The 24,422-nt window shown below is 49.6% G+C and overlaps 9 protein-coding genes across 9 annotated transcripts; 4 read left to right on the forward strand and 5 right to left on the reverse strand.

Annotated features, from left to right (window-relative positions):
* Window positions 1-1,896: 1,896 nt before the first annotated feature.
* On the forward strand, window positions 1,897-6,241 carry ssdA (mRNA-binding translational repressor SSD1; the record flags this gene model as incomplete). The annotated part of the gene is made up of 5 exons (XM_057143465.1): window positions 1,897-1,984; window positions 2,052-4,669; window positions 4,726-5,085; window positions 5,142-6,142; window positions 6,202-6,241. 5 exons carry the CDS (start codon window positions 1,897-1,899, stop codon window positions 6,239-6,241), a joined length of 4,107 nt encoding a protein of 1,368 aa, XP_056992753.1.
* A 906-nt stretch (window positions 6,242-7,147) lies between these two features.
* N7520_009532 (putative ubiquitin conjugating enzyme E2) lies at window positions 7,148-8,684 on the reverse strand (the record flags this gene model as incomplete). Its single annotated transcript, XM_057143466.1, has 3 exons — window positions 7,148-8,209; window positions 8,275-8,610; window positions 8,682-8,684. 3 exons carry the CDS (start codon window positions 8,682-8,684, stop codon window positions 7,148-7,150), a joined length of 1,401 nt encoding a protein of 466 aa, XP_056992754.1.
* Window positions 8,685-9,422: 738 nt separating this feature from the next.
* N7520_009533 (putative GPI anchored protein) lies at window positions 9,423-9,940 on the reverse strand (the record flags this gene model as incomplete). The annotated part of the gene is made up of 2 exons (XM_057143467.1): window positions 9,423-9,788; window positions 9,857-9,940. The coding sequence occupies 2 exons, from the start codon at window positions 9,938-9,940 to the stop codon at window positions 9,423-9,425; spliced, it is 450 nt and encodes a 149-aa protein (XP_056992755.1).
* Window positions 9,941-11,779: 1,839 nt separating this feature from the next.
* N7520_009534 (membrane magnesium transporter family protein) lies at window positions 11,780-12,346 on the reverse strand (the record flags this gene model as incomplete). The annotated part of the gene is made up of 3 exons (XM_057143468.1): window positions 11,780-11,839; window positions 11,968-12,217; window positions 12,291-12,346. The coding sequence occupies 3 exons, from the start codon at window positions 12,344-12,346 to the stop codon at window positions 11,780-11,782; spliced, it is 366 nt and encodes a 121-aa protein (XP_056992756.1).
* A 1,140-nt stretch (window positions 12,347-13,486) lies between these two features.
* On the reverse strand, window positions 13,487-14,536 carry N7520_009535 (translation elongation factor 1 subunit beta; the record flags this gene model as incomplete). Its single annotated transcript, XM_057143469.1, has 4 exons — window positions 13,487-13,716; window positions 13,777-14,153; window positions 14,396-14,435; window positions 14,497-14,536. 4 exons carry the CDS (start codon window positions 14,534-14,536, stop codon window positions 13,487-13,489), a joined length of 687 nt encoding a protein of 228 aa, XP_056992757.1.
* A 318-nt stretch (window positions 14,537-14,854) lies between these two features.
* Window positions 14,855-17,223, forward strand: hsp78 (chaperone ATPase HSP78; the record flags this gene model as incomplete). Its single annotated transcript, XM_057143470.1, has 2 exons — window positions 14,855-16,819; window positions 16,840-17,223. 2 exons carry the CDS (start codon window positions 14,855-14,857, stop codon window positions 17,221-17,223), a joined length of 2,349 nt encoding a protein of 782 aa, XP_056992758.1.
* Window positions 17,224-17,530: 307 nt separating this feature from the next.
* Window positions 17,531-21,007, forward strand: N7520_009537 (MutS family protein MSH5; the record flags this gene model as incomplete). Its single annotated transcript, XM_057143471.1, has 15 exons — window positions 17,531-17,894; window positions 17,950-18,045; window positions 18,101-18,476; window positions 18,537-18,936; window positions 18,997-19,074; window positions 19,123-19,182; window positions 19,229-19,583; window positions 19,640-19,874; window positions 19,923-20,085; window positions 20,137-20,171; window positions 20,218-20,299; window positions 20,343-20,454; window positions 20,516-20,717; window positions 20,766-20,804; window positions 20,863-21,007. 15 exons carry the CDS (start codon window positions 17,531-17,533, stop codon window positions 21,005-21,007), a joined length of 2,742 nt encoding a protein of 913 aa, XP_056992759.1.
* Window positions 21,008-21,612: 605 nt separating this feature from the next.
* Window positions 21,613-21,834, forward strand: N7520_009538 (uncharacterized protein; the record flags this gene model as incomplete). The annotated part of the gene is made up of 1 exon (XM_057143472.1): window positions 21,613-21,834. The coding sequence occupies one exon, from the start codon at window positions 21,613-21,615 to the stop codon at window positions 21,832-21,834; it is 222 nt and encodes a 73-aa protein (XP_056992760.1).
* Window positions 21,835-22,287: 453 nt separating this feature from the next.
* On the reverse strand, window positions 22,288-24,242 carry N7520_009539 (something about silencing 10 family protein; the record flags this gene model as incomplete). Its single annotated transcript, XM_057143473.1, has 2 exons — window positions 22,288-24,002; window positions 24,065-24,242. 2 exons carry the CDS (start codon window positions 24,240-24,242, stop codon window positions 22,288-22,290), a joined length of 1,893 nt encoding a protein of 630 aa, XP_056992761.1.
* Between the last annotated feature and the right edge of the window lie 180 nt (window positions 24,243-24,422).

Raw genomic sequence — 24,422 nt, forward strand, 5'->3', positions numbered from 1 at the left:
TTCTATCTGACTAACTGGATCTTACCTGTTGGTTATCTGTAATTGGTCTTTGTGCGGCCAACCAATGCTGCAATGTTTATCGCGATTCGAGTCCAAAGGGAGGATTAGGTAGAAAATAAGATACGTAAATTACGCTGAGTCATCAGGACCATCAAAAAGTCTGGTTCATTTGCATCATCATGAGCATCACCATTTAGAAGCTTCAAAAAAATGCTGCTGGTAGATATGATCATCGAACCAATTCATAATCTTCTCGAGGGATTGCTAAGTGATAAAATTCGGGGGTGTATGGTTCCATGATTTGTGAAGTGAGATGCATGCTATGTGGACTTCCATAAAAATGTTCGAGCCAATTGACCGATGGAGTCCAACTCATTACCTCCAGAAAGCTACTAGTGAGTATTATAGTATTTATCAGAGGGGGGCGTAGATCCCGGCCTCTTAGACCAACCGGACTGATTTCCCCCACACCTGACGCAGCTTGTCCTACGTAGATCGTATAATATCAAGCATATTTATTCTAGTGGGTTGCGAGGAAGCCCCCTGATGATAGTGATGAGGTTGTCGGGAGCAATGGAGATCATCCACGGCATCCGCTGGGGAGGAACCAGCGTATATATAATACTATACACACATATGACGGTACATTCACGGCTGGAATGCTCGTAATTGTGGGAAAATCAAGGTTGGTATGGATGTAATTACCATAACATACGCTAATTACACGGCCCTTATCCCCACACCCGCTGGGTATGGATCCATCATCATCACCTTCTTCCTTCTCCTTTCCCCCTCCTAACCTTCAACTCTTCCTCCCTCCCCCCTCAATCTCTCCCATTTCTCTCTCTTCCCCCATCGCTCCTTCTGATCGAATCGATCGATGCCTGCATCGTCTCGGTTTCATCCCACCCCTTAATTCATTTGTTGTCATTCTCTTCGAGGACGTGCAACCCACTCCGCCTATTTTCGGGCTTGAATTTCGTTGGACAGAAGCAGCTCTTCTTGACCATCGTTCTTCCCGGACAGACTCGAGTCCAATACCGTCTCTCGGCCGAGGATCTTCTTTGATTCCTCTATCCACCAACTTTTTCGGCTTTTAGTGGTTGACTACGGTGCAATTCACCAAGCTTTCCACTCGCCAACTCGGTCCTTCCAACACCCTATTTTCGAATCGAGCGAGCGTCGTCTCTTTCAGTCGGTCCTTGCCATCATCGATAACAAGTGCATTGAGTGTGCAATTGACTTGACTCGCTACTCCTCGGTTCCTGCGATCTGCTTGTGTACAGACCGCTATTGCTTCGTTGGCTTCTAGCAAATCTCATCCCACGTTGACAGCGTAGACGTCATTTTGGAATGCTAGGGCTCGAAGTTCGTTATTAGTCCCTCTCGCAGGTAAGGGTGTCAAACTAGTTTCATTTTTGTTCTGACAGGCGCGCATGGCCCCCATGATTTGTTTTTGTATGGTTTGGTGGAGCTTTCGTTGTCTCACCCTGTGCTGAAGATACTCTGAGTCTCCTGGGCTTTTATCCGCGCATGGATCCGAGTGAACCATCGCAACTTCCACTTGCCCGTCAGCGTGTTGTTGCCTCCTTCCCTGTCGTCGCTCCTTCACGCTTTGGCCCTACCTTTCTTTTGCTTCGGCTCCGCTTTCTTGTTATCGACTCTCTCTGAACCTTGTACTGATCAACACTCTCTTTCTCTTCCAGTATAGTTCCCAACTTTTCCTGTTGAAAACTATCGTCCGCACATATAATCACCTCATCCGCGGTCGGTCGGTGATCCGCATAAATTGGTTCGATTGTCTTTGGAGACAATACCAGTCTCTCCTGTCGCCGGATCCCCTCCCGCATCCCGCATTTTACACTCTACAGTGATACTCGTTGTTCATCAGATATCATGGATCAACAAAACCAGTCTGGCCCTACTGGGCGCAAACTCCATATCGCTCACCGGAGAAGTCCATCTGAGCTGACCCCTCTGATGAGTATGTCTTGACCTCGATTCCCCTGAGCTTTCTCCTGGGACGACTTCGAACTAACGCAGTTACACAGTGGAACAACTTGCCATTCAACAACAGATTGAGCTGCTCCAGCAGCAGCAACAGCAGATCGCTGCTACACACCAACAGTATGTCAATATGGGCCTGCTCCAGCCTCAGCAACTGGGTCAGGTCAACGCATTCTCTCCCGGTGGTTCCATGGGTGGTGTTTCGCCTCAAGTTAGCGCTTTCCAATTCCCCCAGCAGCAGAACCAGCAGCAAGGGCAACAACAGCTCGGATTGCCCATGAACGCGAATCAACACTCTCACCGTCGTAACCAGTCTGCCCTTCCCGGCCTTGCGATGGGTCCACCCCCTGCCCCGTCGTCAGGTGCCTCCGGATATGCCGATTACAACCAGCAGGGCCAGAACAATCAGAAGAATGAGAACGCCAACCACGGTCGTGGTCGTGGAGGCCCGCCTGGTGGTGGACACCAGCGCCGCCATTCTCTGGCTCTGCCTGAAGCGAAAAAGGCTGCTGAGCTCGCGCAGCAGAAGAGAACGGCCTCTGGCTTCCAGTTCCCAGCCCCTTCTCCGGGGGCCGGATCGGATAACCAATCGGGATCGGATGACAAGCCCCAACCCAGTACCTCTCCTGCACCCCAGGGACTTGGTCTGCAGCGGGCCGGTAACATTCGTTCCGGTGGTGGTCATGGCCGAAGCCAGTCTATGGCCATTGGCGGTAGCCGAGGTTCTATCTCTGGTCGTGGTGCCGGCGGCTTTCAGTTCCCTGCGTCCAACGATGCTGGTCAATCTGACAACCAGCGCCGAGGTAGCCAGCCTGGTCATGCTCGTACGGGGTCTCGGAACTTCGATGGCAACTGGCGTCAGCCCAACAACCAGAACCAGAACCAGAACCAGGATCAGCAGAAACCGTTCAACCAGCAGCAAGGTGGCGGCTTCCAACCTGGACACCGTTCGCGACCTTCTATGAACCAGTCGATGGGTGCCATCGGCCAATTCCAGTACCCTGGTCAGCCTCAGTTGATTCAGTTGCCGCAGGGGCAGGTCATGATGGCCCCACCTCAGATGTTTGGTGGGCAGCAGCTGAGCCCTCTTCAGCTTGCTCAGCTACAGGCGCTTCAGCAGCAGCAAACTGGGCAAGGTATGGGTGGCCTTGGTGCGAGCCAGCATGCCCCGCCGCAGCTGTCTGTTCAACAGCAACAGCAGCAGCAGCAGCAGCAACGGAAGACTCTCTTTACCCCTTACCTGCCCCAGGCCAACCTGCCTGCACTTATTAGCAACGGACAATTGGTTGCCGGTGTTCTACGTGTCAATAAGAAGAATCGGTCCGATGCCTATGTGACCTGCGCCGAGCTTGATGCCGATATCTTCATTTGTGGTAGCAAGGACCGTAATCGTGCTTTGGAGGGTGATTTTGTCGCCATCGAGCTCCTGGATGTTGACGAGGTTTGGACTCAGAAGAAGGAAAAGGAAGAAAAGAAGAAGCGCAAGGATATCACCGATGCCCGTTCTAACAGCAACGCCGGCAATGACAAGTTGGGTCGGTCTGACTCCAACGGCGATAGACAAGAGATTGGTCCAGATGGAAGCATCCGCCGCCGTGGCAGTCTTCGCCAGCGACCCACCCAGAAGAAGAACGATGACGTTGAGGTTGAAGGCCAGAGCCTTCTGCTTGTCGAGGAGGATGAGATAAGTGATGAGCAGAAACCTCTCTTCGCTGGACATGTTGTTGCTGTCATTGAGCGCATTGCTGGTCAGATGTTCTCCGGAACTTTGGGTCTCCTTCGCCCTAGCAGCCAAGCAACAAAAGAGAAGCAGGAGGCTGAGCGCCAGGCCAGAGATGGTGCCCATGGACGTCACCAGGACCGCCACCAGGACAAGCCTAAGATTGTCTGGTTCAAGCCTACGGACAAACGTGTTCCTTTGATCGCTATCCCCACTGAGCAGGCTCCTCGAGACTTCGTGGAGAAGCACCAGGATTATGCCAACCGCATCTTTGTCGCCTCCATTAAGCGATGGCCCATCACCTCTCTCCACCCCTTCGGTACCCTGGTGGAACAGCTTGGTGAGATGGGTGACCTGCGGGTTGAGACAGATGCTTTGCTTCGTGACAACAACTTCGGATCCGACGATTTTACCGATGCTGTTATCAAGAGCATCGGCTACGAGGATTGGTCCGTTGCTAATGAGGGTGATGCCCTTGCTTCGCGTCGTGACTTCCGTGAAGAGACCATCTTCACGATCGACCCTGAGGACACCAAAGCACTGGAAGATGCTTTCCATATCAAGAACCTTGATGATGGAAAGATCGAGATTGGTGTTCACGTGGCTGACATTGCCCACTTCGTTAAGAGCAACTCCCTCGTTGACCGTGAGGCCAAGAAGCGCGGTACCGCAGTGTACCTGGTTGACCGGGTTATGAACATGCTACCTCCTCGAGTCTCTACGGAGCTTTGCTCCCTCGTTCCCGGCGAGGACCGCCTGACTGTGAGCGTTGTGTTCAAGGCCAACCTTGAGACCGGTGCCATCGACGATGACGTTTGGATTGGAAAGGGTGTCATCAAGAGTGCTGGCCGTCTCAGCTATGAAGAGGTCAACGCGGTGATTAATGGCAAGTCGGATAAGACCACTGCCGGTATCACCTCGGACAAAATCCAGCTGATGAACGTGAGTCTTTCAAGTTTTAAAACTGTTCTAGATTATTTTGACTAACTTTCCTTAAGACCATCTCGCACAAGTTCCGCGACGCCAGATTTGGCAACCGGGCAGCCAATGTTCCTTCTCTGCGTATTCTGCAGCAGCTTGATGACGAGAATGTGCCTGTGGAGTACAACATTTTTGATTCTACTCCAGCTCACGAGCTTGTGGAGGAGCTTAGCCGCCAGGCTAATTTCTTCGTTGCCCGTAAAATCTCCAGTGCCATGCCTGATAAGGCATTCCTGCGTCGCCAGCCTTCCCCTAATCCTCGCCGTCTTACCTTGTTCGTGGAAAGAATGAACCGTCTTGGTTTCGGTCTGGATGCTTCTAGCAGCGGTACTTTGCAGAGCACACTCTGCAAGCTGGAAGATGTTGACCTCCGCAAGGTTAGTGTGATCATTATCTGACTTGACTCATCTTACTCTTACTAATATGATCACAGGGAATGGAAACTTTGCTTGCGAAGGCCATGCAGCGCGCCAAGTACTTTGTTGGATCCAGTGTGTCGGATGACCAGCGTCTCCACTACACCTTCAATGTGCCTGTTTACACCCATTTCACTAACCCATCGCGCCGCTACACCGACATCATCGTCCACCGTCAGCTTGAAGCAATCCTCTCAGATGGTGCTATTGAGTTCACTGATGATGTTGAGTCTTTGACCAAGACTGCCGACCTTGCCAACAACAAGAAGGACTCGGCTCACAATGCACAAGAGCAGAGTGTTCACATCGAGGCTTGCCGCAACATGGATCGCAAGGTACGCGAAATTGGCGGCGATCTCATCAGTGAGGGTATTGTGCTTTGTGTCTACGAGTCTGCGTTTGATGTTCTCATTCCTGAATATGGCTTCGAGAAGCGTGTACACTGCGACCAGCTGCCACTCAAGAAGGCCGAGTACCGCAAGGATAGCCGTGTGCTCGAGCTTTACTGGGAGAAGGGTGTTCCTTCTTCCGCTTACGTTCCCGAGGATGAACGTCCTAAGCCTGGCAATTCTCGTGCTGCCCAGGCAGCGGCTGCCGCCCGTGAGGCCGAGGCTGCCAGAGAGCGCGCTCGTGAGCATGACGAGGCCATGCGGAAGCAGACAGAGACTGGTACCATGTCTGCGGATGCTGTTGATGCGCTCTTCGACGATGACGATGATGTTGATGAGGTGACTGAATTGGCTGCAGGCGTGTCTCTTAGCTCGGCTGACCGGTCGACTCAGAGCATGCCCCCTTCGCCGACTCGCAACGGCCACCCCCAGCAGGCTCCTCACCGCACTCGCTCCGACCCGAAGATTGCCTCGAGCACAGGCGATGCGCCAGAGAGCAAGCTGACCAACAAGGAGAAATATCTGAAGCTGTTCAAGCTCAGAGAGGAAAATGGCGATTTCATCCAGGATGTCACCGAGATGTCTCGCGTTCCCATCATTCTGAAGACCGACCTGAGCAAGAGCCCACCGTAAGTTCCACACCCTGTGCCGAAGTATTTGACCCAAATTAACCATTTCATTTTTATAGGTGCCTCACTGTTCGGTCTGTGAACCCTTACGCTCTGTAAGGAAGTCCACGGTACTTGTTTTCTCCTTCTTTGGGATATATTATTGCATGTCTATCCTGCAGATTCTTTGGGCGTCGTAGAACATGGCGCATGTTCTGTTCCCACGCACATAATCCATCCACAACATGCGGATCGAACATATTGTTATCGGGTTAATTCCTGATATCTCGTTTTTCCCCCTTTGGTGGCTTTCCAATCCGCCTTCCTCGATCAACATTTTTCCGACGTCCTTTGGGGCAACCATACTTAACTCTTTGTTGTTATTACTCGTAGCGATTGTTTTTGATTTGAGGATCATGATTCCTCTTCCAGAGAGAGTGTTATCTGTGCTTATCACTTTTTCTCGGTCCCTTTCTTGTTACGTCTCCCATGCTTAAAGTGCCTGGGACTGGAGATATCGTGCCATGATTGGAGATTGAAGGGAAAAGATTGGCTACAGCTCGATAGTTCTGAGGAGTATTTCCATTAATTCAGGCATTTTACATATGCCCTTTTCCTGTTTGTCAGTAGCGAATAAAGTAGATCATCTTCTCTGCATGAGCTAAGCGAGGCTTTGTTGATGGAGAGTGAAATACAGCCTACTTGTTGATTAAGATCTAGGTGCAGTTCTTATAAACGTAACGAGCTGGCCTGAATATTTGATATCATCCAAGTCGGACTTTTGTGTCCTAATTTCTAACATCACTAAGTAAAAAACGCCATGATCCGACTTATGCAACCTCAACGCATGCAAAATGCTTCCTTTCTTCTTCACAGTGATGCAGATAGGCCCGACATTATACTGAGGCAAACAAATTTAAAGAGCGAAATGGGGTATCATGCCCTCCCGAATAACAATCCAATCCGATGCAATGTAACGAGAGCAAAAACGCAGAAACATAGAAAATTCTCAACCAAATTATAATCTCAAAGTCGTCGCAGACCGATCCGAGGCTTGGCCTTTGGCATACCTCCCTTCCGGAGACCGGAGATTTTCTTCGAGAGCTTGAAGGGGGATTGCTTTGATGGGATCAATGACGCCGACGTTGTACTGGGCTGGTGGCCTGATTGCATCGCTTGGTGGTTAGCAGCGTGTGCTACCTTCTCAGCATGCAATCCACTGATATCTTTCAATCCGCGAGGTAGGAGGACGGAATCGCGGTTCTCTTTTCCGTCGCTGCCGAATCGGCGTGAAATATCTGTTACTGTGCGGTCTGGTACGTCCTCGTAGATCTGGACATCTTCACGAAGGCGGCTGGGTGTGTTTCCCCATCTGCTAGGTGCGAGTTTGGGGGTTTTGCGCTGTGGAGACATGGTGGGAGGGTTGCGGGTGGGCCGAGAGAAGTTTATTGTGGTAGAGACATTGGCGGCAATATTTTTCTCGGAGGAGCTGAAGCTATTTGTTGGGGGCGTGTCGGTATCGTTTCCTGGTTCTGAGTCCGAATCCACCAGCATCATCTCTGTGTCTGGGTCTTCGGGATAGGCCAGTGACAGAACAGACAGTGGCCGTTTTCCAAAGGCATTCTTGCGGGGACTGGATGGTGGTGCGAGGCGAAGAGGTGTTGGAGAGAGAGAGGGGTTATTTTCTTTGCTTGCGCTAGCGGGGTCGTCGTTCTCATTTTCACTGTCGCTCATTTGCATGGGGTCGTTTTCAAGGACTGGCTCTGGATGTGGAGCCAAGTCGCGGGGTGGGTGTGGAATGTATTCAGATGGTGGGCGATTTTTCATAGTTGTGCCTGTCTGTATGCGCTGTTGCTTTCTAGGGCGCTGATAGTGGGCATCTGCTTCCCGGGGCATCGATCCGGGGTCTTCGCCACGATGTTTTGCTTCTTTGACGGCATTTTCGAGGCTGGTGTGGATTGGGGCATGGATAGAGGTCATTAGTCTAGCTTGATGGGCGAAAACATCGTAGTCTTCCCGGAGCAGATTTCCCGCAGATGAGTTGAGAGCCGAGTCGGGGTTGGGGTTGATGAGAAGACAAGAGATTGTCTACATACTCGAGTTAGCTCAGTTACCCGGACGCAAATCTACAAGACTCTGCCCATCCCACTTACAATTAGAACATCCCGGAGGGTCAGCTTGGACTGCCAATCTCTCTTCAATGTATCCACACACACCGCACCGGTCATCTCCTCAACATTGGGATGCCATATGCGAGTCCGAAATGTCGCTTTGGGCGGGCTGTTCGGGTAGTCTTCCGGTATCTTCAACTGCAATCGCCACAAGCCCTGGGAATAGGGAGTCCCTGGAGGGCCAGTGAGCAGGATTGTGAGCTGCGAAAGGTCATCTGCTGCAGCGAAGTGGCCGTCATCCGGCTGCACGAGGTAGTACGGCGGGAGCTTGGAGTGCAAAGCGGCATGATCTGCCGCCAGCCGGCGTAGATTAGAAACCTAGATCGTATCAGTGGTTGAGTCTTGATCTTGCTTTTGGTTTCTCTTCTTTGGTCATGGAGCTCACTTACCATTGTGGTGGGGATGTGGGTTGTCAGAGCAATCAAAACAATCGGTTACTTCAACGACGGGGTTGTTTGGACAGTTTGAAGTGTTTGGTGACGCTAGACCAGATGTGGGTGACGTGGTCGCGTTTGCGTTTTCGTGCCGTGAGAAGGACGCGTTACCTATTTTGCCTATTTAGGTTTAGCGTGTTATTGTATACTGACATATCACATTGTTCCTGTAGCCTTGAGAAATTTTACTGGCATAGTAGCATCAAGGGATAGAAACATATAAAGGGGATTCAGATATGTGTCTCTTGTAATAATCATCATGACCATTTTAGATGGATAGAATACTAGTCAAGTTGAACGTTCATATAGATTTATAGTAATTACTGCTCTAGCGATGATCGATGGGGTTTTCACGTATGTACTGAGTATTATACTAGTAGATATCAGGGGAAAGATATTAAATATGAGAAAGGGGTCTGCGCCATGAATATGCTGTCCAATTCCCAAAAAGAAGCAAATAAAGCCAGGCTGCAATGAATACAGGCCCCCATGATTAGAATGCAAAATAAAACCCAATGTCAACCAAAACCAATTGTGCTAGCATTTTCACGTCCCTCGTCCTGCAGATCCAAACACTCGCATAGAGGCATCTAGATCTCCATCCAATGACCACTGTAATGTCCCTAACGTCCAAAGATATTTGCAGACCCAATGGTACATCCAACTCGCCAATGAGTTGGAGTTCTATCGATTGCTTTACAGGAAAGCAAGAATAGCAGCACCAGCAGCGAGACCCATTCCAGCGGTGGCGAAAGCAGCGCCACCAGTGGAGGTGGAAGTTGTGCCAGTGCTGAAAGTGCCCGAGTCGGTAGAGGAGGAAGACTCGGTCGATGTACCAGTGGAGGTGGAGGTGGAGCCAGAGCTAGAGCTAGTGGTGAGAGGGGTGCTGCTGCGGACAGAGCTGGTCCAAGTGCCGGTCTGGGCAGTGACCACAGGTGCGGTCAGACCAGCTGGGATTGAGGCAGCGGCCTCCTGGGAAGTGGCAGCGGCAGGCTGACTAGTGATAACGGAGGGTTGGCCAGTAACGACACCGAGGGAGTTAGTCTCAGTGAGGTAGTTGATCTATTTGAATCTTGATTAGAAGGTTATCCTCTTTTAGCTATCGATGGGGGATCTGGATTGCAGCTTACTGTGCTAGTGGAGCTCGATTCGGCGACAACACCGGAGGTCAGGGCAAAAGCCGACAGGGTAGCGAGGAGAATAGAGGTACGCATTTTGAACGAATGTTAAACGTTTAACGACAGTATGGGGGATTGAGATAATGATCGATAGGGCTGGTATGTGGAACCGAAATGAAGTGGGGAGAAAAGGGAAGATGGAGTAGCTGGGGGGAGAGAGACGGTATTTATTAGCAAATTGAGGCAAACGGGGGGCTACTCGGCATTGTGTTATAATCGCAAAGAACCGCGAAATGCTTGACCCGTGGTCCAGTCATACACGGGGAAAATACTAGCGCGCCTCTGGATCTGCAAGGTCGGGTTCTATTTTGGTATTGGGCTGTACCTATGCTGCTACAATTCGTAAGCTTAGCGCAATGCCAATACCCTAACAGTGAGGTTGAGAGTCCGAGGGTGTCGGCCTCTATTGCGACGCACATAAATAGTAAATATGATTCGCATGTACGGAGTAGGCGAAGTACTATAAACTCAAGATCGGCTAGCTCAGTACTTTTGTTTCAGTGGCAATAACATCTAGCTTGTACTCTGTAGCCTGGACAGAAACCAATACCTGTCAACGGCTTGGCAGAGCGCGTGGAAGCCTAGGAATCCAGTTCATTGTAGCCAGTGATTAAATTTGGCTGAACTATGAACAAATGTCAATTCACTATTGTCGTACCGTTCGGGCTGTGAAAGACCCCAAGAGAGGGGTTGTTCGATGTGGCGTCCCCGGGTGAGACAAGCGCCGTACTAAACCAGGAATTTCCACAGATCACCTTGGAAAAGGTGAGACATCACTTGATCAGCTGTCAACCACTTGCTGTTATAAATGTAGGTTTTTGTGGAGGTCCAGACTCTGGAAAGAATAACATGGACTGTAATCGAATCGGAGGGGAAAATTAGATTGAACAGCAAGGACTGAGTGGGTCTTCGTAACCTAGTAACAAAATTCCTCATTTACCTCTTTCACCTCGACCCCATTGTGATCTCTCTCTATAATCCACTCTAGATCCACCTTACGGCTTACATACTACTAAACACGATATTGCCACTACAATGGATGTCTCATCCGAAATCACCACAGGGTCTCAGCCATATGACATCTCATTTTATGTATCTCTTCCCTCCGGATATTGACATCTGAGCAAGACCCTGCAGGGAATTCCCGTCCAGACTGTCCATTTTAAGCTTGAATGCCTCGCGGGTAACTATGTTCCAGTCCAGTCTGACTATTGTAACACGGGCGACACGTACGCTGAGCACGAGATGGGATGCCTATGACACTTAGGATCATAATAATGATATCACTGCATCTTCAATATAGGGCATGTGTACTGACTACTCTGCACCCCCATATGCCTACATGGAACTTAAATATTTTCCAATGTTGACAATAAACAAGCCAAGCATGCATGAAGACAGATGTGGCTTGGGACCGGTGGTCGCCGCGGCATCCTTGCTGAATTAATAAAGAGGCGTATATTAGCTTTGCTTTTTCCCCCCGGATTGGTCAAGCACGACGATCGACCGGACAACGCCCTTCTGTGGATTCGATGCAGCTGTGGTGCACTGTTGATCTCTGCAGTATATTCAAAAAATGATGAAGTCCAGGCACACCAATCCCCTTCGAACTGCAAGCTTCGGTCTCTAATTTGTTTGTTCGGAATTTGCGAACGGCCATCTCATGCAGGGCTAGGCGCCGGAAACTTGGCGTTACAGAAAAGCAAAGAAAAGGGGCAAGGCAAGTTGAAGATGAGACCGGAGCTATGATCAGCAACTACGATCAAATCAGGTATATTGATTTTGATTGCAAGACCCCCTCCGGGTGCATCATATACATCTCACCACAGTGGAGCCCAGACGAGTCCTTGTATGGAATTCCAATTTCAGAGCAAATTACTCCTTAGTCAACACCTCCTGACCCCGGACCCAATCCGCGAACTCCTTCCGCTTAGCCTGTATCAACCAATTAGCTCATATTCCTCATTAACCAGCTCAGCACATCCAGTTGGCACAACTGAACCATTGCCTGTTCCTCTGAACAAGCATAATAGCCGCATTATGCAGAAATCCGGATGACTCACCCGAATATCCCAGAATCCATATCGCTCCTCCATTCCCAAGTATGGGTTTCGCGCACCACCATCCCGCTCGATCTCGCCCGCCCAGTCGCGCCAGCTGATCGGCTTTAGCTTCTCTGCACCGAGAACCAATCCAATCGAGACGGCTAGGACCGCAGCCAGGGTCTCGACGATAATGTCACCCGGTAGGGAGGCGATAGCGGCGATATTGGCGTTACTGAAGAGGACGGCGTGTTCGTGGGCGGAGTAGCCACTATCGTAATTGAAGGGTTAGCTAGCTCGATATCATCTGGTGGTATTCTGAGTTGTAGAATATTTCGACGTACGCGTGGACTAGCAGGACCAAGCCAAATAGTGTGGCCACGCGCGAAAGGAAGCTCATGGTGGATGAGAGGTGGTCAATTGGGGATTTGGGATGGTCGTTGTTGGTGAGCCCTGGGGAGCTCGGACGCGGTCGCGAGCCGTTGCAAGGATATTAATTTCTCAAGAACCTTTTCACTTGACTTGATGCTCAAAAGCCAAGATTCGGGGATAGATGTTTCTGGTCTCCTCATGGGGGGAACTCGACTTCGATCTGCGGCCACACGGTCCCGCAGTTTGTATTACCTAAGCACATGTGGTTGGCAACCCCGGGTTATCCCAGTCCAACTAGCCCTCAAGCTCTCATTGTTCTGTGAAAATGTTTAGACCTGTATCTCGATTTTAAAAATTGGTACTCATACTTTAAAAGCACCCAGGTCACTATCAACAATATGTAACATTGGTATTTTTAAGGTTCGGTGTGAACCAAGATATATATTTATGTCCATTGGATCCCCGCCAAGTTGGGCATCCATCTTCAACATTGAAATGTTAATGATTCTGGACCACTTGCCATGCAAATATTTGCTGGAGACCGACATATTTAAAGCAATTTCCTAGGCATTCAGTGCATTAGAAACTACATTTTTTTCTCCAAGACTAGAAAGCTGACAAGGTGTCTCTATTTGAAGGGAATCAACCTTCCAAGATTAAAACATGGCAGAAGTGGCCCGATTCCTGCCCATGTGACATCTCTGCACAGGTGGGCATACACAAATATGCGACGTAGGATGGTATAATATAGGTAGTAGGATGAAAATGCTAAGGTGCAAGAGGAGTCGAAAGAAAATACAAAAACCTTAAAACCTGCATGGGGGCAAAAGAGGCCATGTCATGACCTTGAAGAGGACGGAGAGGGGTTTTTATTTTGAAATGCATCAAGTGCTCGTAAGCAGCTCAACAAATGGGTACCAAAATACAGAATACACAGGATCTTGAGACGAACATTTGGAAGGGAATACACAAGTGGTGACTCCCAAGGTCCTCATTCCAATCCAATGTTTATGGAGTAATTCAGAAGAAAAAAATGGTCATGAAAATTTTGATTTTTTCATCAAGCCGGCCACTTGTGGTCTCGGATTCTAAATTCGTTACTATTGGGTTCCTTAGACATCAAATATTCCTTCATCACGCCATTCTTCTTCATAAAAAGGCATCTCGTTTACAGCTTCTGCATGGCAGCAACGTCGGTGGACTGGACGTGGTCCTCATCCTCCTCGATCTGGGCCTGGAGGTCATCGGTGGAGACCTTCTCGTCCTCGACGACCAGGTTGATCTGGAGCTTCTTAATACCGAAACCGACAGCAACGAGCTTGGAAGCACCCCAAACGAGACCGTCCATCTCAATAGCGCGAACGTTGGCCTCCATCTGGGCAAGGTCGGTCTCATCATCTGTAACAAGTAGGTTAGTACTGAGAATTTCACGTCATTATCGGAAAGGGAAAAACATACCCCAGGGCTTCACCTCCAGGGTGACCAGGGACTTAGCGGCGGGCTTGGGTCCCTTGGAAGCCTTCTTGGCCTTGTACTCCTCAAGACGGCGGTTGCGCTCAGCAACCTCCTCAGGGTCCTCCTCCTCGGAGTCGGAGCCGAAGAGGTCCTCCTCCTCATCGTCATCCTCAGGCTTGTCCTTGGGGTTGACGGGGAGGTCGACAGTCTCGGGGCCGTAGGCAGTGAACTCCTTGGAGGCATCACCGGGCAGAGTGGAGAACTCAGACTCGTAAGAGGCAATGTGCTTGTACCAGCGGGCAACGTGGGGGTACTTGGCAGCGTCAGGGGCGGCGCTGAAGGCCTTGAAGGTCACAGCATCGGCCTGGCTGGGGGCATTGCTGTCAAGAACAGTCAGTATTGAGCGTTCGACATGTATGTAACAAACAATGTTGATTGGAAGTCAAAAATCAGAAACGCGATTGCTCGCAAATGGGTTTTAGTCAAGCAGCGGGGTCTTAAGCCGCCTCATCAACACGGACCAATTTTTCTCATCATGAAAAGCAGGGTGATTCGAACCAGGAAAGCCAAAGAAAATAAAGTGGCAAAGTGAAAGAGTATGCAAAGGGATAAAGTCACTTACCCAACGATGTAGCTGCGGGTGGCCAGGTAGTTGTTGGCCACTGAGGGACACAGTCAGTCCAAATAGTTCAGACGTTCACATAAAACCAAGGGATTGCCTACAGGTCAGGCCAGCCTCAGAGACGAACTCAGTGAAACCCATTGTGAAAGAAAGGGAGTATTTTAAGGGGGTTGATTATAAGAGGGGAAGAGTGAATAGGGAGAGGAGAAGAGAAGAAAACAAAGTGGGAGTGGGTGTCCGAGGGGTAAAAGGTTTTTTTTTCTTCCCGTTTAAATTGCTCCCCACGTGACTTGAGTGGTGACGGAGCTTGGTCCAATTTGATAGAGTGGAGCTACCGCCACTCCACTCAACGCGTGGAGCTTTCCAGAAGAATCGTGATGATGCTACCATTCAGCTATTAAAGCTGCATATCAGACCGTGATCCCCCCCCTCCCGGACCCTAATTTACTAGTGTCCACCATGGCGGCGAGACTATCCCTCAATACTCGTAGTCGCCTACTGCGAACACCTTTATTTTCTACAGTTTCACGCTCAACCCCACTTCTTCCGAGGACCGCGTCGCTACTTGTGCCATATGCTAAACACACCTCCATTTCTTCCATACGCCATTATGCCAATGGCCGGCCTCATCCCCCCGGTGGTACCCATCGTATGGACATGAGCGGAGAGCCAGAAAAGCCTGCTTTGGAAAAATTTGGTGTCGATTTGACAGCGAAAGCAAAGGCGGGAAAGCTGGATCCGGTTATCGGAAGAGATTCAGAGATACACCGAACGATCCAGGTACTGTCGCGTCGTACCAAGAACAACCCTGTGTTGATCGGCTCAGCAGGTACTGGTAAAACAGCAGTATTAGAAGGTCTTGCGCAGCGCATTGTCCAAGGTGACGTGCCCGAAAGTATCAAGAACAAGCGCGTGATCTCGCTGGACTTGGGCTCGCTCATTGCAGGTGCCAAGTTCCGCGGTGACTTTGAGGAGCGCCTCAAGTCCGTGCTAAAGGAAGTTGAAGACGCTCAAGGTGGTGTCATCCTCTTTATTGACGAACTCCATACATTGCTGGGACTGGGCAAGGCTGAGGGCAGCATCGATGCAAGCAATCTGCTAAAGCCAGCTTTGTCCCGGGGAGATCTTCAATGCTGTGGTGCCACCACTTTGAACGAATACCGTCTGATCGAGAAGGATGTCGCACTGGCTCGACGCTTCCAGCCCATCCTAGTCAATGAGCCATCCGTTGCTTCAACAATTTCCATTCTGCGCGGCATCAAGAACAAATACGAAGTCCACCATGGCGTTCGAATCACTGACGGCGCTCTGGTTGCTGCCGCCACCTATAGCAACCGTTATATCACCGATCGCTTTCTCCCTGACAAGGCGATTGATCTGGTAGATGAAGCGGCTTCAGCACTTCGCTTGCAGCAAGAATCCAAGCCCGACTCTATTCGAGAGTTGGAGCGTGATATCACCACTATTCAGATCGAACTCGAGTCTTTGCGTAAAGAAACCGATGTTAGCAGCCGTGAGCGAAGAGAAAAGCTCCAGGAGGATCTCAAAATCAAGAAAGAGGAGGCTGGTAAATTGACTGAGGTATGGGAAAAAGAGAAACTTGAAATCGACGGTATCAAGCGAACGAAAGAAGAGTTGGAGCAAGCGCGATTTCAACTAGAACAGGCGCAACGCGAGGGCAACTTCGCCAAGGCGGGAGAGCTTCGTTACTCCACAATCCCTGGTCTAGAAAGTAAGCTACCCAAGGAGGGAGCGGAGATGGATGGTGGGGACACCCTAATCCACGACTCTGTCACCGCTGACGACATTGGAAATGTGGTTTCTCGGACCACGGGTATCCCGGTCAACAAACTAATGGCGGGAGACGTCGAGAAGTTGATTCACATGGAAGACACCCTTCGAAAATCGGTTCGAGGACAAGACGAAGCTCTCTCTGCAGTTGCCAATGCTGTTCGAATGCAAAGGGCGGGCCTCAGTGGTGAGAACCGGCCGCTAGCATCATTCATGTTCCTTGGCCCGACTGGCGTAGGCAAGACAGAGCTCTGCAAGAAGATGGCTGAGTTCCTTTTCTCCTCTGAGACTGCTGTTGTGCGATTTGATATGAGTGAATTCCAAGAGAAGCACACCATTAGTCGCTTGATTGGCTCTCCTGCTGGATACGTTGGTTATGACGATGCTGGTCAACTGACTGAGGCTGTCCGGCGAAAGCCATACGCCGTTCTATTGTTTGACGAATTTGAGAAGGCTCATCGAGACATCTCGGCTTTGCTTTTGCAGGTCCTCGATGAGGGCTTTTTGACAGATGCCCAGGGCCACAAGGTCGACTTCCGAAACACTTTGATTGTTTTGACTTCCAACCTTGGTGCCGAAATTCTTGTTGGAGGCGATCCCTTACACCACTACAAGGATAGTGGCGAGGCCGAAGTCCCCCCGATATCAAAAAGGCTGTCATGGATGTTGTTCAGCATGCTTATCCGCCAGAGTTTTTGAACCGGATTGATGAGTTCATCATCTTCAAGCGCCTTTCAAGGGAAGCCTTGCGGGATATCGTTGATATCAGAATCAAGGAGTTACAAGGCCGGCTTGATAGCCGCCGCATGACTCTTCAGGTGGATGATGAGATTAAAGATTGGTTGTGCGAGCGCGGCTATGACCCCAAATTCGGTGCTCGTCCCCTGAATCGTCTCATCGCCAAAGAGATTGGAAACCGGCTGGCCGATAAGATCATTCGTGGCGAGATTGTTTCTGGCCAGAGTGCTCATGTTTCCCTCAATGATGACAAAACTGCCTTGGTGGTTACACCCAAGGAGATTGAAGAAAAAGCATAAATCAGTACACTTTTGTTTTACGCGGCATTTGCATCGGTGTTTTCTAGGCTGGGATTGTGGATTTTACGGATGGATCACCACTCGTGACTATGTATATTAGTTCTCAATATTCAATTGTACATTACTGCGGTGCAATGCTCAAATATCTACTTATACCATGGTAAATCTTAATCTTATGTAGCTGTGCAAACGATTCAAGGCCCGATATGGAAGTCCAAGCAACGTGACCTACAACTTCGGTTTCTCCAACCATTCCCTTTCATCTGAATTTCAACCCACTCACCAAAGATTCTCTTGACGCCTGGTAATGTTTTCCTCAACAAGAAAACGTTCACCCGCGGCCTTGCGTCCATCTATCATCACTCCTCGTACTGCCAAATCACGGCCTAGCTTCGAGGCTCGCGTGACAAGCGCACCATCCCCCGTCCAGCGAAATCCAGTCCATCCAGAATCTTCAGCTGCGAGACAACTACGCACACCATTTTGCTCTGAAACCCACCATGAAGTTGATTGTTCGGGAAGTTCAATTGATGATGATCTTGATCATGTCATCGTCGCCATCGACATCAAGGACTATGGGACGGTGGGCTGTGCTTACTATTCAGCAGAAGAGGAAAAGATGTATTTGCTTGGTGACAGTCGATCTGGTGGAATGGAAACAATCGATACCTGTATGTTCAGTGAAGCAATGGAGATGGCATTGAAAGGACGCTGAATTCATGAAAGTGATTGCCCAGATCAAGCCCACTGTGATATTGACGCCCCCTCGAGTTGACCTAGCCAGCATACATGGTCAAACCCAGAGCCTAGCACATGAGAATGGTAATCACAACTTTTATTATCCAACCGTTATTGTCACTAAATTATTCATTTTTAGATTCGTCATCCTATCTACCTTATCAGGTGGATGTTCGTCCCACACAGGATTTCAGTCACTCAAATGCAGAGAACAGACTGATTGCCCTAGATGCATCGTCTTCTCATGAGGATCGAATCCGCTTCTTTGTGCCCCACAGTGGTCTTACTGGGCCTGAGGAGGTGAGCCTCGAGGATATGGGGTTCACGCTCCACGAGGGACGACTTCTACACATATCCAGCATTATCGACATGGAGAACCCTGTGACAATTGGTTGTGCTGGAGCAGTCCTCACCTACCTACAGAAACGTAGAGCCGCGAGTAGCGGGATGGAACTTGTGGATGGCTGTGCATTCCGAGTGCGATTTTTGGAGATGTTCAGTTTGAAGGATACGATGTAAGTGCTTGAAGAAATGGTATCATACATGATGAATTGAATATGACCGATATGCGCTAGGTGGATTGGAAGCAATGCTTTCTTATCTCTCCAAATCTTACAATCCGAATCACATCCCAACATGTTCAATCAAGGTCCAGGAAAAAATTCCGCTTCCGCGAAGGAGGGTCTTTCGATATATGGCCTTTTTAGGCGCTTTGCATACACACCCCAAGGAAGAGCGAGACTCAAGCAGCTTTTCTTTCGCCCAAGCCTGAGCCTTGATACAATTCGGGAAAGACATGATTTTATCGGAGTACTTTCACGGCCCGACAACATGGCTGCATTGGAGACGATGGCAAAGGCATTGAAGCATATTAAGAATCTCCGACCCACAATGACCAATCTTCGCAAAGGCATTAGTGTTGGGAAAGGCACGACTACTGGATTCAAAGCAACAGCATGGGAGAGTTTGTTGGCTGTACGTACCTTGGCTGTATAGCCGAGCTGTATAGCCGAGCTGTGCTAATGCTGTTCAAAGTTTGCCTTCTACGCGATTGACATCCATGTTGCTCTACAGGAGATCTCCGGTGCTGATGTCCTACAAATCCGAACAAAGGTTTGAACTCAAAGCAATAGCATCACGTTGAGAGCTGACCGGTAGAAGGCCTTCCGGGTATTCGAAGCGGCGCAGCTTCACAGGGTAGGCCGAATGATTCAAGAGATAGTAGGTCTGATATGAGCCTGTTTGGGATTGTGACTCATTCTTCCAGGTTGATATTGATAATTCCGACGAACAAGGAAGAACTGTGGTCAAACAAGGTCTCGACCGGGATCTTGATCGGATGAAAGACCGCTATGATGGCCTGGACAGTCTCCTCAAGCACGTGGCCATCGATATTGCAACAACCATTCCAGAAGAGCTGGAAGTTGATGTGAATGTAATCTATTTTCCCCAACTTGGATTCAACATCGCTATTGCTCTCAACCAAAATGGCGCATGTTCATATTCTGGGTCTCTTGGGGACTGGGAATTGGTGTTCATTACGGAAACGCGAGCTTACTTCAAAGACTTTCGCATGAGAGAACTGGATGAAAAGCTCGGGGATATCTATGGACTCATATGTGGTACACCCCCAATTGTGAAAGGTGGTCGATGCCTTGATTAAACTAACGCATTGCAGAGAAGGAAATCGAGATCGTGTATGATCTAGCTCAAAAAGTACTTCAATACGAAAGTGTGCTGATAGAGGCGTCCGATATTTGTGGTGAAATCGACTGGTTTGTCACACACTGGTACATTGTGGCACAAACTAAATTTTTCACAAGCAATCTCGCTCTCACTCAGGCTGCCAGCTCTTATAACCTGACCCGACCGAGAATGGTACCGAGAAATGTTATCAAAATCAAGGGCGGGCGGTAAAAGTTATCCCACCATAATATGCGTTTCATCCTAACATGGACTAGGCACCTTCTGCAAGAGATGACAGTCTCTTCCTATGTCCCAAATGATACAATTCTCGTGGGACGCCCCCCAAACCCGGAAAACATTGCGCTTGAAAGTGAAGTTCCAAGTATGCTACTGCTGACTGGGCCAAATTACTCAGGAAAGAGCGTCTACATGAAACAGGTAAGCGACCATTGTAATACATTAACCTGGTATTTACATACCGAGATATAGGTCGCTCTTATCGTTTATCTCGCCCAGATAGGAAGGTAAGTAATTTTAGTATGAAAATGTGACCCTGTCTGAATCATTTAGTTTTGTCCCCGCAGACAGTGCAGAGTTGGGGATCACAGACAAGATACTGACGAAAATCAACACCGAAGAAAGTGTGTCAAAGGTATAGCATTAGTCCTCTATCAAGGCGCTGACCTATTCCACAGATCCAGAGCACTTTCATGAGCGACCTGCAGCAAATATCTCTTTGCCTGAAGCAAGCGACCGGCAGAAGTCTAATACTCATTGACGAGTTTGGTAAAGGGACAAACGAAAGTGGTCCGTCATCGATCCCCCACAGTTACTCGAAAGCTCTTGAGAACAAAGCTGATTAAGATAGATGGCATCGGTCTGGCATGTGGAGTATTTGAGCACTTTCTGGGCCTTGATGATTCTCCCAAGGTCCTTGCTGCCACCCACTATCATGAGATTTTTGAGAATGACTTCCTTGCTCCGCGGCCTAAACTACAACTAGGACACATGGAAGTCAAGGTCTGCGAAGACTCTCAAGAGGTGGAAGATCAAGTCACATACCTCTACAAGTTTGTTTTCCCGTTTTTTGGGAGACGAAGCTTCTGACGAATGAATAGCTTTCGCGAGGGACGAAGCAACAAAAGCTTCGGTACTATGTGAGGAACCTTTGGCCTAAATGATATCAACATCTCAATGATTAATTTCAATCTACAGTTGCGCAGCAATTAATGGTATCGATGCATCCATTATCGCCCGCGCCAATGAAATTAGCTCACTCGCTGCCCGAGGCGAGAATCTCATTGCCGCATGTGCCGCTATATCTGTGGACGAGATGCAAGCACTTCAGAGTGCGGTATGAATACCCGATGCATGGGAGAAGCTCACTGGTACCCAGCCACTGACTCAATCTTCAGGACTCTCTCGCAAGGAACTTTCTTGCGATAGACCTCACGGACGAAAGTAGGCCGCAGCGGGATTCCAAAGCAATTCTAGAAGGTTTGTTTGACACCACTTACCAGAACGATGCAGGGGTGTCAGCCTGACAGCCCTGCTGGTACACGTTTCCCATTCTTGATCTTTTTTATGCACGGCGCCTATCCCGAATTGGCCCATAATACGACGGCGATCTACACTATTGACAGCAAGATTGTATGTCTACACGGCTCTCTTCTCCACTCAGGTCCCCCATGCTCGCGCTCCAAGGCCCGAATAGAGATATTTACTCCAGCCATACGCCGGTCGGACAAGCAGTGGACTTATATACGATACGCCACCCCAGGCTAGATACCGATGCGGCCTTGCTAAATTCCATTAACTTTTAATATAACTATTTCAGTGCCATCATAACTTTGACCAAATAGCTATAGGTAGAGTAGCTCGCCATGATTTGCCCCAGTACCTACCCCGAAAGCAGCCCAGAGTATTCCCCCTACCCTCGGTGGTATATGCACTGTGAACTTTGCGATGATTGTGCTGAGAGAGAAGGATGCTGCTCAAGGGGTTGTGGGTGTTGTGCTGCTCGCTATCAAAGGCCAGGGCGGTAGTCAGCTGTCGGGCATTGCACTTTGGAGTGCCACTGTTGCGAGCAATCTCGGGAGATTGAACTCGACGGTAATCTCAGGGTGCGTATTCGAAAGGCATTTTCTCTGGACCCGGAAGATCCAGAAAGACATGGGTATAGAATAAGGATGATAGAAGTGTCAACTTTGGGACTGGTAATTGGAGACTTTGAAACCCCATTTGACCTTATCAGTGTCCAAAATGAGCTGAAGTATATCATTAGTACTGGATTCATTACTAAGGTGCGTAAAAAAGGTAAACCCGGGAGCATTTATCCCTGTCGATCAAGAGAAGTTGACCTGCGAGCGTCTTATTCTGTACGAACAGTCAAGCTATTCTCGTGGTCGACGATTTGGCTTTATTGTTTTTCTAGTACTTGCTCTGATCTTTGCTTTCATGTCTTTACGAACTAGCAAAACGAGGAAATAGCATTATAGAGGTGGATAAGAGAATAGGTTGAACGTGAGAGTATGAAATTGAATTTGTATATACACATCAAATCCTGTATCTGCCATGAACCACAGTAGACGCCTTGCGAAAAGACAAAACACATCCATGATTTTAAATCCCGCTCTATTTTCAGAGCTTAACACTCTTGACCAGGTTCTTCTTGATACCTGTAAGCTCACCACCGTAGCCACCACGACCCTCGCCACCCTTGTAGATCTGCCGAACACTGCCGAGCTTCTTCTTCTTCTCTTCGTACTTCTTGCGCTTCTTAACACGCGGGTTGCGCGCATCCTTGTTCCGCTTCGCCATAAGACCCTTGTTCTTCTCGATCTGGTAGGTGATGGCACGCTTGCCATCCTCTCCGACAGTCTCCTGTACCTGGACATGACCGCCAAGGCGAGCAGCTTCAGCATGGGCGTCGGCGCGAGCCTGCTTGTCGTCTTTGCGTTGCTTGCCACGGGCTGCAAGCATGTCGTAGTACTCGTCGTCTGAATCCTCCTTACCCTCATTGCGAAGCTCCTTTCTGACGCGGTGGTCTTCCTCGTCACTGTCTCCGCCAAGCTCTTGGCCGATATCAGGGTTTTGGCGACCACGTCTCTCGGCCTCGGCGTTCAAGCGGGCCTGTCTGTCCTTCAGACGCTCACGGTGAGGAATATCGGCATCACCACCGGCATCACGGCCTGCATCACGGCGCTTGTTGGCCTTTTGAGCTAGTTGGGAGGTGTAGAAGCGGAGAGAGCGCTTCTGCTTGAGCTTCTCCTCGGCCTCGCGGGCTGTAAGAGCGTCCTCGTCACCGAAGTCAGAGTCGTCATCCTTGGCGATGGTCTTGGTCTTCTGAATCTTGCGCTTCTGAGTGGGCTCTGTGACCAAATCGTCCAGATCAGCCAGGCCGGCCTCTGTCTCACGGAGTCGCTCCGCGCGAAGGGCTTCAGCCTCAACCTGTGCTGCCAAAGCTGCACGCTGGGCCTTGCTAAGATTCTTTGTCGTCTTGACCTTCTTGGTCTCTTTAGTTTTGGTAGGTTGTAGCTCGACCTCGGTCGATTCGGTCTTAGCTGGAGACTTCTTGATAACTTCAGTGATCTCTGAGATTTCAATGTCCTTAACCTTCTCCCAGATTTTGCGGAATTTGACTAGAGAGCGCATGACAGGATGTTGTCGGAGCTCGGTAGGGGACATCGGAGAATGACTCTTGGCGCCGTCGGAGGACGATGCCAGGAGCAGGAAGTACATGTTGATCGTACCCAGGTACGTTGATAAGGCACGCAATTTCACGACAGCCACGGGTGCAGGCTGGGGCTCATCTGCGGTCGCATCTGTAGATTTTGAAGCCTCTGCCGCCTGTTGCTGCAAAGTCTTGTAGGTTGATTGGAGATCAACGTAATCCTTGGCCAAAGGCTCGAATTCGGGGTACCTCGATTTCAGGATCTTGAGCTTTTCGTCGGTGCTCATGTCCTCGGTAATTTCCAGCTGTGGGAGCACTTCGGTAACGACTCCGGCGTTCTCTGCTTCATCCTCCGCATCCTTGGATTCCGCCCATTCAGACTCATCGAAGCCAAAGTCTGCCTCATCCATAGCCTCTAATTGCTTCTGTTGCAGTCGCTTTGCCTCCTGCTCCTCCTCTAAGGCATCGACCTCGGTCTCAATCTGGTCTGCATTGTAAAGATCTTTCTTCGATGTACCCCACGCCGCAATTCCCTCCTCATCTTCGTCGGAGTCTTGTGCAATTTTACTCTTCGGCTCGCCCATGTCATCGTAGTCATCTTCGGAATCTTCGTCTTCAAGATCGTCCTCGTCGACATCGTCGTAGCCTAAAACCTCCTCCTCGGAATCTTGCAGGGCCTCCTCTGCAATTGTAAGTCAGATCAACCAACATACATTCCAACTGTATTATCAACTATCAACATACCTTCTTGGGCAACTCTGCGCCGCCGCTTGGCCTCGGGGGCTTCATCCAGCAGAATTTGGTCGCGGCCTGCCTGGAACTCATCCTCGGAGTCGTCAAAGCGTTCTTCAACGTCGAACTTGGTGCGCGCAGGGGCGTCAGCCTTTGAGGGGCGACCTCCAGCCTTTCTTTTCTTGCCCATGATCAAAAATTTGTGGATTCGTTCGTTGATCTGATATGGTGGTCTCGACTGCGCGGACAAAATAATTTTTTGGGCTGCTTTCACCGCCCGTGATACACTACGCCCAGAATGGACAGTTTGTGAGGTTTGCATTTATTGAAATATCAATACTGTTTTAATTACGGGACACCCCACGTTGTG

The sequence above is a fragment of the Penicillium odoratum genome, assembly GCF_028828045.1.
Source record: "Penicillium odoratum strain IBT 22623 chromosome Unknown utg000006l_segment0_segment0, whole genome shotgun sequence".
In the NCBI taxonomy this organism is placed as follows: domain Eukaryota; kingdom Fungi; phylum Ascomycota; class Eurotiomycetes; order Eurotiales; family Aspergillaceae; genus Penicillium; species Penicillium odoratum.